The sequence below is a fragment of the Leptosomus discolor genome, chromosome 13 (genome assembly GCF_034619465.1).
Source record: "Leptosomus discolor isolate bLepDis1 chromosome 13, bLepDis1.hap2, whole genome shotgun sequence".
NCBI lineage: Eukaryota > Metazoa > Chordata > Aves > Leptosomiformes > Leptosomidae > Leptosomus > Leptosomus discolor.
Window position 1 is genome coordinate 4,688,744 of NC_141403.1, and position 12,430 is coordinate 4,701,173.

Consider the following 12,430-nt stretch of genomic DNA (forward strand, 5'->3'; position numbering starts at 1 on the left):
CCAGATGGTTTCTTATCCAGTCAGTTCTTTTGTCTAGCAACGTACAGTTTTGCAATTCCTAGCCCAATTCTAGCTTTTTGCCACACGTTATGTATCACCACACACCCCCGGAAACAAAATCTTTCAAGTTGAAGTTCAATTAGATTGTCTCAAAGATAATGGGCTGTCAGACAAATAACTGACAAAGACGGTCTATAAAAATGTCATATTTATATAGAAATTGCATCATAAGGCTTACAGACCTTTAGCTTTGCTGTCCACCTCATCTCCAGGCAAACCCAACCTTTTTTTCCCAAAATCCGGCCCCACTGGTTTAAAAGTTGCTTGTTTAATTTTTTCACTCCGTTTGCTAACCAACAGCATGGATGAAGACAAGGATTCAGAGGATGAAGGAACCGTATACTCTGCCAATGTGTCAATGCTACTTCCAGTTAGCCAATTAAAAGAACTTCTACCACCTGTAAAAAAATATTGTAAAAAATCTGTAATGTATCCACATATAAATCACATGAAAACATCTATGAAGCAGGTCATTTTCCTCCCCCAAAAATATAATTCCCAGTGTTTATGGGCACAACAGATTTCAAGCTATTAGGTAAGAAACAAACGTCTTTTACATTAGGCAGAACATAAAATATACAGGAGACTAATAAAAATGTGACTGGATGTTTTTTCGCACAACGCAAAAAAAAAAAAAAGCCCTTGAAAACAAAATATTAAAGGCATTTACATTTTTATGTTAAAAATTCATATGCAACACGAACGAAGAGAATGAAATCATTCCTGTAGCAAACAAGAACATTTCAGAAGACACTGGTCCGGACTTACTGGCATGCTGTGTAGGTGTAAATTCGTATTGCCGTTGGGTAGCCCTCACTCGACCACCGATTGACCCAGAAGCAGAAAGGGATCTTTCTTGTGATAAGTTCCTGTGGATGCTCTGAGAAGCTTGAGTCTCCACAAACATCGGTGTGAGCATGGTACTCTGATAACGCCAGCTGGAATCAATTACAAAGTCCTATGAACACAAGAAGGCTTCAATAAGAACAGCAAGAATGGAGGCTTTCTGCCTGCCTTCCTTCAGACAGGACAGCAGCAATTAAAGTACAGAATTTAAAACACCATTCCAGGTACAGGGGCAGAACTCGACTATACAAAAAACCCCAAACACATAAAAGTTCTCCATAGCTCAGAAAAAAAAAGCTCACTAATTTGGACTGGTCAGCTGAGGACTGATTTGCAGCTCTTGTACCAGTATTCCTCTTCCTTCACAACGTTTCTCCACCTCCTGGTGCTTCTCTCCACCACCCACTTTTTTTAGGTATTTTACTACTCTACAAATCAGCTACACCTGGTATATATAACTATTTTAATTAAATCTTTCTTTTTTGGAAAGAAAGCAATATTCTTGCCCCCCAAAATTACCGAACTTCTAATAGTGTGTGTATGACTGTCCAGCTGTCAACTATGCAGCATGAAATTGCACTTTCAAAAAAATCTCCTTCACTACTCGTCCAAGTGGTAACTACATTAAGGAACAGAATGTGTCACATGGTTGCACGTAGGACAACACATTACAATTCACCTGAAATTTGCATTCAGACAGCGGATGCTCAAATATTTTTCTGGAATAGTCCGGGCTCTTGCTAGTCATTTCAAGCAGAAAATTTGTGATTAGACTCAAGTACTGTGTTTCAATCTTGGCGGAATATAAAGAACTTAACAATGACAGCATACGATCAAGAATATTTGTGGGTAACCTTGTCTCATTGCTCCAAAAATTCCTAACAATTAATCTGCAAAGGCAAGGAATAAAGTTATTCTTGGTTATCTGGAAACAGAAAAAGACAACACTATCAAAAAAGTCAAGTTAAAGAAAAAAAAACAACACAATGAGATTATAAAGGCTTCATCATTTCAAGCCATGGATGTTCCATATGAATGATCATTCATCTACCATGCTCTACGCCATCCCACTGATACTAAAGGTTTACTCTGAAAGAGTTATTTCTATTCAGCTGTTCTCCTCTTGAGAAGTGCTATGGGTGGATAACCACAGAGATGTCCTATCCTACCTTTCATTTCACAAAAAAATTTTAAAAATCCAATGTCCTCCAACATTTAATCTATTTTTGTGTGTTTCTGCATAGTGAGGGTCTCCTTGTTATTCAAAACCTCTAGAACATTAATGCAGGATTAGGTCTAACATACCAAAACAACTTCTCCATGACTTAGAAGTTTGTTCAAAAGCTCTGTGCTTCACTAAAATTTGGTGTAACACTATGGGACACAATTTTATAATTTAGAAGAAAAGGAATTAATGTCATCTCACCGCCTCTCTTTTATATTAAAAAACTTCTAAGGATCAACTTTTCTGTTAAAAGAAAGAAAGAGCAATTTAGGGATCTGTTACTTCAGACAGTCATTACAACACTCTTTACTCACTGCAGTTCAGCATTCTCATCAATCAGTCCTTGAAGCAGCATTTCTTTTGCCTGTTTGAGTATTTCCTGAGAATCACCATCTGCTTGGCTTTCTGGATCACTGATGGTAGGAGAAAAATGTCTATTAGTGACTTCTCTCAAACAATCCACAGTAAAACAAGAGGATCAGGATGGCAGGAAAAAAGGAGGAACAAGTCCTTCTCATAAAAATCTCAACTTGGCATGACAAGGATGCATTTTTTTCATAACATGAGGTTTTCATTGCAAAAAAGTCTTGTCTCTCCACTACTTAGAAAAGAAAAAAATCAGAAAGCTAAGTAATACACGTCAGGTATTTATTACAAAGGCCAAAGAGAAGTAATTCTGAGTTTGCAAGGTTAAAACTGAGAAACAGGCAGAGAATTAGCTTTTCCCAAGTGACCCTGGAGTAAGAATTGCCCGTACTTTTTCTTCACAATAATTATCCATTCAAACAGTTATCTTGGGAATAAGCATATAACAGAACCCAGCTAAGTCAGATGATTCAACAGCAACCTGCTCATCAAACTGAGTACATGTCTGTTCCCTACTCTAAGGGGTCAAACAGAAAGAACATCTTTATACCACCAGGCTGACGGGATCCAGATCACGCCAAAGTGCCTTAATAGACCTTCCACCTACAAGCAAATTTCTCTGCTGTACAATTCTTACTAGTTACACACTCTGCCAACAAGAAAAAAAGTGGGAGACCTCTGATGCCATCATGCTGTGGTGATGCAACATCCTAGTTCTGGGCTGAAGTTCAGGTCTAAGTCTTTGTCCTTTAGTGGAAGCAATAAAATTGCCACCAAAGGTCAGAGCTACTTAGGCAAAACACAGGCTCTATTTTTCTGAGCACTGGAAAAATCCTGCACCAAGGGACATGGAAGACAGTGTTAAAAGCATTTTCACTCTGCCTGTGACAAACCACTGAAAGACAGCATCTGCAGTGAATACACACCTGTAGTTATCATAAATCCACATCAGAATATCATACATGCGCTGTCGACATATGACAGAGGGGTGAGAAATGAACCCTGTCACTCCTGGAAGAAGTTCTTTCAGTTCTAGTGGTTTTAGTTTAGACAGCATCTTGTACACTATATCCAAACAAACCCTTTGCCTTTCATCATCCCTAAAAAGACAGGGGAAAAAAAAAAAAGAATAGTTACATTGCTTTTCTTTCCACTGCTACACACAGAACCAGAAGATCAGTTTAGTTTTTCAGTTTAGTTTTTAGCGATAATATTTTGGTTTTGCACAAAGGGCTTTAGGTAAATACTTGTCAGTTCAACCTAAGAGTAAGAACATAACTAAACTAACACATACTACAGAAACACACATCCCAGTGGTGTTTCACCTTTGCTATTTAGGGGTTTTTGGTTTTCAGTGAGCTACCCATCTTAACTCCCAGATTCCATGAGCTCAAACGAGGAGAGCAGTGACCAAAAAAGTGAACAGCAATTATAAATGCTTCTGAATGTAAAAATGTTGTGGCCAGAAAATGTTATCAAGAAATTTAGACTATGCATCTACATTTATAATCACATGACCACTCACCTATGATTCATGATCTGGATAAAGTCTTTACCCTTTAACTGCAAGTGGAGATCAGGTACTTCTTCCGCCCGGCACATTATTACCTCCAGACAGTAAGTTTTCATCACACCGTGAAGTTTGGGTATCAAAAAGAATACTGCGTTCATAAACCTTGACATAACCAGAAGCCCACAAAGAAAAGTTATTTGCTGTTATTCCTCTAAATCTACAATGAACATACCATGTAAATCATGACATACCTGTCAGCAAGAGGTGGAAAATTCTTAACAACTTTATTCAGGCATTGAATAAACTTATCCTGTTGGGTGTTCTGATGATGTTTTAACTGTCTTACGACACAATCATAAACTGGATCTTCAAGTACCTGAAAATGAGAAGGACAATAGGACAAGCATAGCCATGAAACTCACACCACCTCAATGACACGTAGTTCTGCTGCTGTACTGTTTGATTCCAGTGCGTTTCTCTACATAAGATCCACCCACCTCATCTTGACATTTATGGTGCTTCATGGCTGCTGTACAGCTATGCCTGGCTGAAACACCCGATTGCCTGCTTCAACAATACGTTTGTGAGCTCCCTTTGACTGGGTTGGAACCAACGCCTTAATTTTGAAATACAAGCTGCTCAGTGTGCTTATACAAGTAATAAGTAGCTTCTCACGTGGTATGGCAGAGTTCCAATTAATGAATGTATAAAAATAGATGGTTTTAGTGAAAACGTGAAAAATCATCAGCAAACTTCACTTAATGACAAAAAATAACCCCTGTATAGGATAAAATATTGGCACCATCTTTGCTCATTTACTCAAAAGACTGCTTGGATGACTGTGAAAGAGAAGACTGCAGGAATTCAATTTGTGAAATATGCTCTACAAACTGTGAAAGAACAACCAGAATACAATTAAGAGAGGAAAGAAGAAAGAATAGTAGGGAGAGAAGTAAGAATAACTTACAAGGTCAGACTCATAATCCACCTAGCCAGTATCTCGGTATTTTTGTCCCCAGTAGCAGCTGCAGAATGGTATTTAGGGGGAGCACATGAGCCTGGCTGCATTTTCTCCTCCTTTTCCCAACATGCATCCGCTACTAGAGTAGGGATCTTAACAGTGTACATTGCTGTCTATTGTTTCTAGAACCTGCTCATGGGATTCTTTCTGTGCATTAATTTGCCTAATTTATCTTTGAACCTGTTGATGCTACTTACCCCTAGAACCTCTTCTAGCAACCAAATGCAGAAGTTCACTAACTGTTGTGTAAAGTACTTCTTCTAGCATCTGTCTCAAACCGATTTCCATGATCATCAAGCACTACTCCCTAGTTCTAGTACTGTAGGATTTGGTAAGTAACAGGTTTGCATTCACCTTATCCACTACCTAGAAAATAACTGGATTAAAAACTAATAAAATACTTCCAAATTTTACATCAAAACACTTGCAAACGATAAAACATCCTCAAATACAGATATTCAAAAGGTAATCCCAAACCTCACAGTTCGGGATTTTTTTTTTTTTTCCTTTAAAAAAACCCTGAACTTTAAATGTACCATGCCAGTGTTGCTGGTTGCCAAAAGCTGAACAAAGCCTCAGAAAGAGGCCACTCACTGTCAGCCCCAAAACACTGTCAGGCCAAGAACTCTGCACTTAGTCAGCTCTCAAATACTTTTGAGTTAATAGTTTAAACCTTTAACTTGATCTGTTGGACAAATACTGCTGACTTTTAAATAGATTCATTTTTGGAGCTGAATTGAGTAGTCATATAAAACATGTATATAGAATTAAGACAGGAATGGTCAAACACACACCACAGTTCACTTACATTTTCTCTCTCAGCAATGTATCGAAGAGCAAGTCCCAACACTTCCGCTGCAGCTGCATAAACTTCTTTATACTTTAATAAGCCCATGTTGCTGGTCAAAGCCTGAAAATACCTAACATGAAAGGCAGACCTGCTGTAAGCCACTACTCCAGCATCCAGTTTTAAACTGAAACAAAAATCTCACCCGAGCTGCCTAGGGGAACAGTGACTGCTTTTAGAAGAGCTGAATACAGTGTAACATGGATTTTCCACCTGCAGTGTCTCAAAGTCCCGCTTTGGCAACTCCTGACTATCACCTCCCATGAAGCTGCAACCCTGGGGCCCACTACATCCTTCTAGATATTTTCCCAAATGAACGTGGTCTGCAGTTGGCAGCCAGAAAACCATTACACCTGACAGACAATAGCAAAGGGATGATGGGACAAAATTCCAAACGAGCAACCCAGCTCCCATACTTCATGCTGGTAAGTTAGACTTGCTCTCTTTGTCTTAAGCTTCTATCAAAATAATTCACCAAAAAGCTGCATCTCTCACCTGACACGATCTACTTCACATTTTGGGTCAAAGGGAGGTAAATTGTTAGCAAGAACAATTCCCAGCAGCTGAATTCCCACTGAATTGTCCTTTGTGTCTGGGTCTCCACTAGAAAACTTTTCAAATATTAAACTGTTCGATAAAAACATAAAAGTAATGATATACATGAAAAACACAAAATACACACACCATAAATCCCTCACTCTCTCTGTATATACAGATATATACACACCTATAACCCCACCAAAACCAGCAGAAAGCATATATTCAGAAAGAAGTATTTAGCTTCGATGAAGTCTTTGCAAAAAAACCCAAACCACCCACTAAAAAGAGATTGTAAGCCCACATAAGTTCTCTGCCATAAGTTCTGAAGCGCAGAAGTCTTACTAAGACCGCACTAATATTCAGTGATGACACTCAAAATTTCAAATAAAACGTACGTCTTCGCAGAGATTACTCCTGCTTTTGTTGTTGCAATCCTCTACATGTTTTCCCTGTCTCTCATTTTGCAAATTAAGTTACAACCTTTGGAGAGTTCAGTTCTGAAGTTCTACTGTCAGCTCTAGGGACAAGAAGTTTACTCTTGCATCTGAATTTACCTTTTCACCTCCTTTGATAAGGTTCGCTTACATTCTTGAAATATCGACAAAAGAAAGCAATTGTCTAAATGCTTACCTGTAAGGTATGGAGAGACAGTTCTTCCAACACTCTATAACTGTCTTTATGATTTCCAGATTGTGTCTGAACACAGCTCTTTTTTGGTGAAAGGCATTCTTCATCAAGAATTCAAGCAATCTGTTAGCTAAAATCTCATCCTTAATATTCCCCTACAATGAACAGGAGCAAAATAAACATAGAGACTCCAACATGAAGCCATATATTGTCTTATGAAAGCAAGTAAATGAGCTATTTTTGAGGTCAATATCTAAAAGAAACAGCGGACTGATGTAGAAAATTATTATAAGTGCATAATAACAAACTCAGTCATTCCTTACCAAATAGTCACAATAATAATAAAAATTAATTTCACACATGCTTACTTTGGGAGTGGTTACACTTGTCCAGGAAAGGATAGTAACTACTATTTCCACTACCATGTAATGAATCCCTTCACCTCCATTATTCCCAGAAACAACAAGCTGCAGCAATGGACCAAGCCACTGTTTTGCGTAAGGCCGGAAAACCTACAGAAAACAGGAGAATCAGTGATTAAGTACAAATTATCCAATTATTCAACAACTTGTTGTTCAGTATCATTACATGTAAGACTCCTAGATCAACCTCTTCTCACTTTCCTTAATCTCTGAAGCAATGACCACAAAGAATTTAAAATAACAGGTACCCACAACTACATTCCTCACTTCCGCTTAGAAACCTTTAACCAAGTATTCACAAAAAGTTAATTATTTCACTAGGGCCCACATAATATGGGTCTCACACAGAAAACGTGTCCCTAAAGGATTTGAAAGAGTACGCCACTCATCTACCCTTCCGTTTCAGGCAGCTTTACTAAGAAAGTAGCATTAAGTGGGTATAAAGCTTCTGAATTCATTCTGAAATTCAGCCATTTTGCATTTTGGATTTGGAATATTTCAAACAGAAACATTGTACTTTAAAATCACTGTATGGAATAGGAAGAGAACGCTTTACCCAAGAATGAGAGCTAGAAAACATTTCTTCTCAGGCAAAGACAAAATATGCTTTCTGAACATCTTTCTGCAACCAGAACATCATTTAGCTCTAACAGTTTCCATAAGCCTCACCTGTGACCACTAAAAAAATTTATATATTCTCCTGCAAAGACGGCAAAGATAATCAGCCATACCTCTTGCCCAGTATTAATGATCAATTACTTACAGTTTACAGAAGACACATATCGTTGGACACTCTCTACTTACAGAAATAGAGTTTGGGAGAAAAAGTAGCTGTATTTCATTCAAAATGCTGGCACTATCTGGAATTTTGGGCTATGAATGCACTCCCTCTTATAATGGCAAACTACTCAATTTGAATGCCCCAAAAGTCTCATCTTATCCTGCAAGAGTTACACAGTTGATACTACAATATAACCTGTTATGTTAACAGGAAAAATGTAACAAAAAAGTTACTCACATCCTCGGTATTAACAATAAGTTTCGCTATGAAGAGGCGAATATTTAGCGGTACTGATGGGTTTCCCAATTTGCCATGCAGAAACTTCATCCAAAGAGGAAGATCTACTGGAACTGTCCCCTGAAATTTAAGAGATAAGCAAAAAATCAACTCACACCTTGGACCAAATAGGTTTACCAAGCCAAAAAGCCCCCAGCTTGGTATGATTAGTGAAAAAATGCCAACTTTTTGGTCAATACTGGCCTCCTCCACTTTGGGTGTGATCTGGTTCCTCTGCATATGTTTAATCAGAGTGGTCATAGAAGCCATGCATTCATGTTGGTTGAGTTCATCCATTTCCAGTTCCATTTCATCGTTTAAAACCATGTATTCTGTGGGCTCCTGAAAAACGTGTTACTATGATTAATAACAACACTGTATTTTCTTTTAAATCGTGATAACGCCGTGAGTCATTCTGATCTTATCTGTACTTACAGATGTGAGTACACGCTCAGTGTGCCCAACAGGGACTATACCAAACGCGCTGTTCAAACAGACACCTCCCAAACACAAGCACCAGCTGCGAGCACCTTTTACTTTCTGGGCCAACAGATGTCAACTTCATGTTACTTTGACTTTACTACCTGCCAGGATAGGTGTGGCAACTGCTGGAAGCAGGAAGAATTACCTGAACCTCACAGAAATTATTTCGTTTAATAGGTGAAAGAATGCGTTAACACCTTCCTCGGGGGAAAAGCCCTATTTTTATGGATGAGTTTTCACACTGACTAGCAAACACAGCAGCTCTCTCTTTTGCTACACAGAGTAAACCACAAAAGAAAATTGTTTGTAGTTAGAAATTACATTACTACACAAAGCAGATTGAAAGTACTTTTCTGGTTAACCTCACTGCAGCTAAAATACCTCCTTGCTCTAAAACATGGAAACAGTTTATCTTTACTAATGTTAACAGTTATTTTGACAGATTTCATCTTCAGTGTCTGTAATACCCTTACAAGCTTTCTTTCTGTTTTATAGCAAATATCTATCCAATCAGTATTACCGTTGATGAGACATCTCTTGACTCCAGAAGGAACACAACTTCAAGTCTTGGAAGATATTAAATGGTGTTCAAGAGCAACGGTTACATACAAAGTGCCACAACAGAGCTATAAAAATAATACTGTTTAATTATTTATTCCATGCATTTGATACAACCAGCTTGGTCAAGTGCCTTTGAAGTCCAAAAAGAGGGAAATGAGGAAACCAGGTGCCTAACAGCAAAACAGAACCATCACAGGATACTCCTGAGAGCACACGGTCACAAGCCACCTTGTTACAACTCAGGCTGGACTTCACTCCTATGACTTTAGAAACCCAAGGTAGGGCATTGCTTTTCTCCAGCCGTAGATGGTGGAGAGAAGGAAGCAGAAAAATGACCAACAGAACACCGCTCAAGTCCCCTCATCTTCTTCTGGAGGAACCTTTTCTCAGTCAAGTAGAACAAATTTAGGAGACCACAAATTTCTCTTTCTCAACTCCAATAAACGTATGCGACTGCTAGAAACCACAAAACTTTTCTTCCTCACAGCACATAAGTCACTAAATTACCTTTCTCCTGAAACGAGCACCACTAGCTGCAACGTCTTGGGAGCTGTAAGAAAAACCTTGGACTCCAGTAGAAAAATCAAACTGACTCATTTCCTCACTCAAACTGCTATCCATCATGTACGATGCAGAAGCTAAATACTTGGGTTCATCTAAATAGGAAAAAGAATAGACCATTAATCAAGGCAATTACAAGAAATAAGCCTTTATTGGCCACCAAAAGTTGAGGGTGGTGGGGATTGGTTGTCAGATGAAGTATATTGAATGCTTTTATCTGTTCCTACTACTGTAGAAGCCAATTAGCAACACATCAACGAACACTGTATGAAAGGTAAGAAGGCACTTTTTTTGTAGTCATAGAGGACTTTCATACCCTGCTCGCTATTCCCTGCATCCCTGGCCTCCTTTCTAATAGCAATGTACCGCTTCTTCCTTTCCAGGGGCACCTAAACAGCAAGAAACGAAGTGTGAAAATTAATTACAGTTTATTAGTAGTTATTTATTTACAGAACTGCCAAAAAATGATAAAAACCATTTAACATGAATAGCAATCTCATGTCATAAACGATTATAATCAATGCTAGAGAACAACAGCTAAATTACTTATTCCTACAGCCATTCATTACCGGGGTAATTGTGCTAAAAATACACGTAAGTTACAGGCACCGCAGCTGTGTTCTAAATTTCCAGTCTGGATTTCTCTCAGAAAAAAGTATTTTAAAACATTAAGAGTACTCCATTTTTTATTCACTACAGAATCCTCTTTCCCTGTATGTGAGAATTTACCTGCTCTACAGTGACCACACTGTTAAAGCCACACACAATTTTTACCTTGGAACACAGAAGCCCAGAAATTCCACTCACCTCAATTTCTACAGGAAATGTATACTGACGCTTCAGGTCTATCAAATTTTCAAAAATCAGCAAGTTCTGCAAATCAAAGCACGTTTGGAAATAACAAAATTATAATGCTGCACACAATAACAACTGCTCTGAATGTATCTTATTCCTTCTTAAAAAACAACAGATCAATGTACAATATAGAAAACACTGCATGTTTTACCTTCTAGATCACCACTTTTAAGAAAATTTTGCTATTCATCTACTCCAGAATTCACAGCACAGATAATGTGCTCTGTAAATAGGGCATCTCTTATTCAAGTATATTCCAAGTACTGGAGAACTTCAACAACAGGTTTTGTTCTCATATTTTAGAGAACTGATTGAGAGTGGAGGGAAAACAGGGTAAATGTATTGCTACTTCACCCATTCCCAACATCAGCAATTCAATGCATGAAAGGATGCAGGAGAGTCAGCTACGACACCTCCTATTGCCTCACTGGGTAGTTTGTTAATATAATGGCCTGTCATTCAGGATTGATTCTTTGATTTATTGCAATAATGTAAAATCACTTTGTGTCTCAAGCTCTGGAAGCTTTCTAACAGCAGCAACACTTCTCACCTTTTCTGATTTTTCTGTAAAAAGAAAGCCTTGATAAAATTTACTTTCCGTGAAGACACAACTGATAACAGCAATAGCACAATTATATGCTGCGCAGTGATACTGTCTCCTCCTCTCCAACAGCTGGCTCTCTCCTGCCATGTTTTCCGTAAATGCATCATAGCACGACCTTAAAATACAAACCGGCAAGAAAACACCATCAGAAGTTTTTTTTTTTAAGAAGCACAGGGAAGTCCCCAACTAGAGCCCAGTGAATCAATAGAATTGCAAGAGATCTTCAGTATTTTAGCAGTATCAGCATTGAACCACCTCAGACTTGTTCAAGGTCTCAACAGGTATATTGCGCTAAAATGGAACCGTTCAGCGATTTACACAGCAGCCCTTAATGGCAGGAACACGACAGGCCATGTTCAGGTAAGATGGAGATATGTTTCAATGCATGTATGTCTCTCTCTCACGGTCCTTCCCCAAGAAACTACGAATGCACAGGCATGCTAAGCTATGCTACAGATATAGAGAAAACCAGTTTAGATGTAATTTTTATAGGTCTTTTGCCTGTAGCCATTTATAGATCTTCTGCAAATTATAGCCAAGAAATTCTTTGAAGACCTCATAGGACATATTATTGTAAAATAAAATTTAAACAAAACAAATTAACAGCAATTCAGGCATCTTGTATTTTTTTCAGAATATTAAACAAACTAAATAATATTAATTAGCATATATATTCAGTATTAATCTTTTGTCCCCGTCTGCAGAAGTGATTAAACCAAATTACACCTACTGGGTGTGCTGCTCTATTATGAAATGTAAATGAAAAGCCATCCCATCTTCTCATCAATCATATAAATACCTCTATTACAACACAGAACCATTCTGTACATAAAAGTGTAAGT

The 12,430-nt window shown here is 38.1% G+C and overlaps 1 protein-coding gene across 5 annotated transcripts in view; it reads right to left on the reverse strand.

Moving 5' to 3' along the window:
* Positions 1 to 12,430, reverse strand: part of PRKDC (protein kinase, DNA-activated, catalytic subunit) — an 81,251-nt gene that overhangs the window by 31,274 nt on the left and 37,547 nt on the right. For 4 of the 5 annotated variants that reach the window (XM_086472694.1, XM_086472696.1, XM_086472695.1 and 1 more), the window contains 17 exons: positions 11,535 to 11,703; positions 10,937 to 11,002; positions 10,446 to 10,518; positions 10,076 to 10,224; positions 8,729 to 8,866; positions 8,486 to 8,605; positions 7,414 to 7,557; positions 7,049 to 7,200; positions 6,374 to 6,505; positions 5,840 to 5,951; positions 4,262 to 4,386; positions 4,023 to 4,172; positions 3,424 to 3,597; positions 2,446 to 2,544; positions 1,586 to 1,796; positions 829 to 1,018; positions 243 to 458 (listed from right to left, as the gene is read on the reverse strand). In XM_086472694.1, the coding sequence (XP_086328820.1) occupies positions 243 to 458; positions 829 to 1,018; positions 1,586 to 1,796; positions 2,446 to 2,544; positions 3,424 to 3,597; positions 4,023 to 4,172; positions 4,262 to 4,386; positions 5,840 to 5,951; positions 6,374 to 6,505; positions 7,049 to 7,200; positions 7,414 to 7,557; positions 8,486 to 8,605; positions 8,729 to 8,866; positions 10,076 to 10,224; positions 10,446 to 10,518; positions 10,937 to 11,002; positions 11,535 to 11,703 (2,420 nt within the window). Of the gene's footprint in view, positions 1 to 242; positions 459 to 828; positions 1,019 to 1,585; positions 1,797 to 2,445; positions 2,545 to 3,423; positions 3,598 to 4,022; positions 4,173 to 4,261; positions 4,387 to 5,839; positions 5,952 to 6,373; positions 6,506 to 7,048; positions 7,201 to 7,413; positions 7,558 to 8,485; positions 8,606 to 8,710; positions 8,867 to 10,075; positions 10,225 to 10,445; positions 10,519 to 10,936; positions 11,003 to 11,534; positions 11,704 to 12,430 lie in introns of all 5 variants that reach the window. The other variant, XM_086472693.1, reaches the window with a different exon arrangement.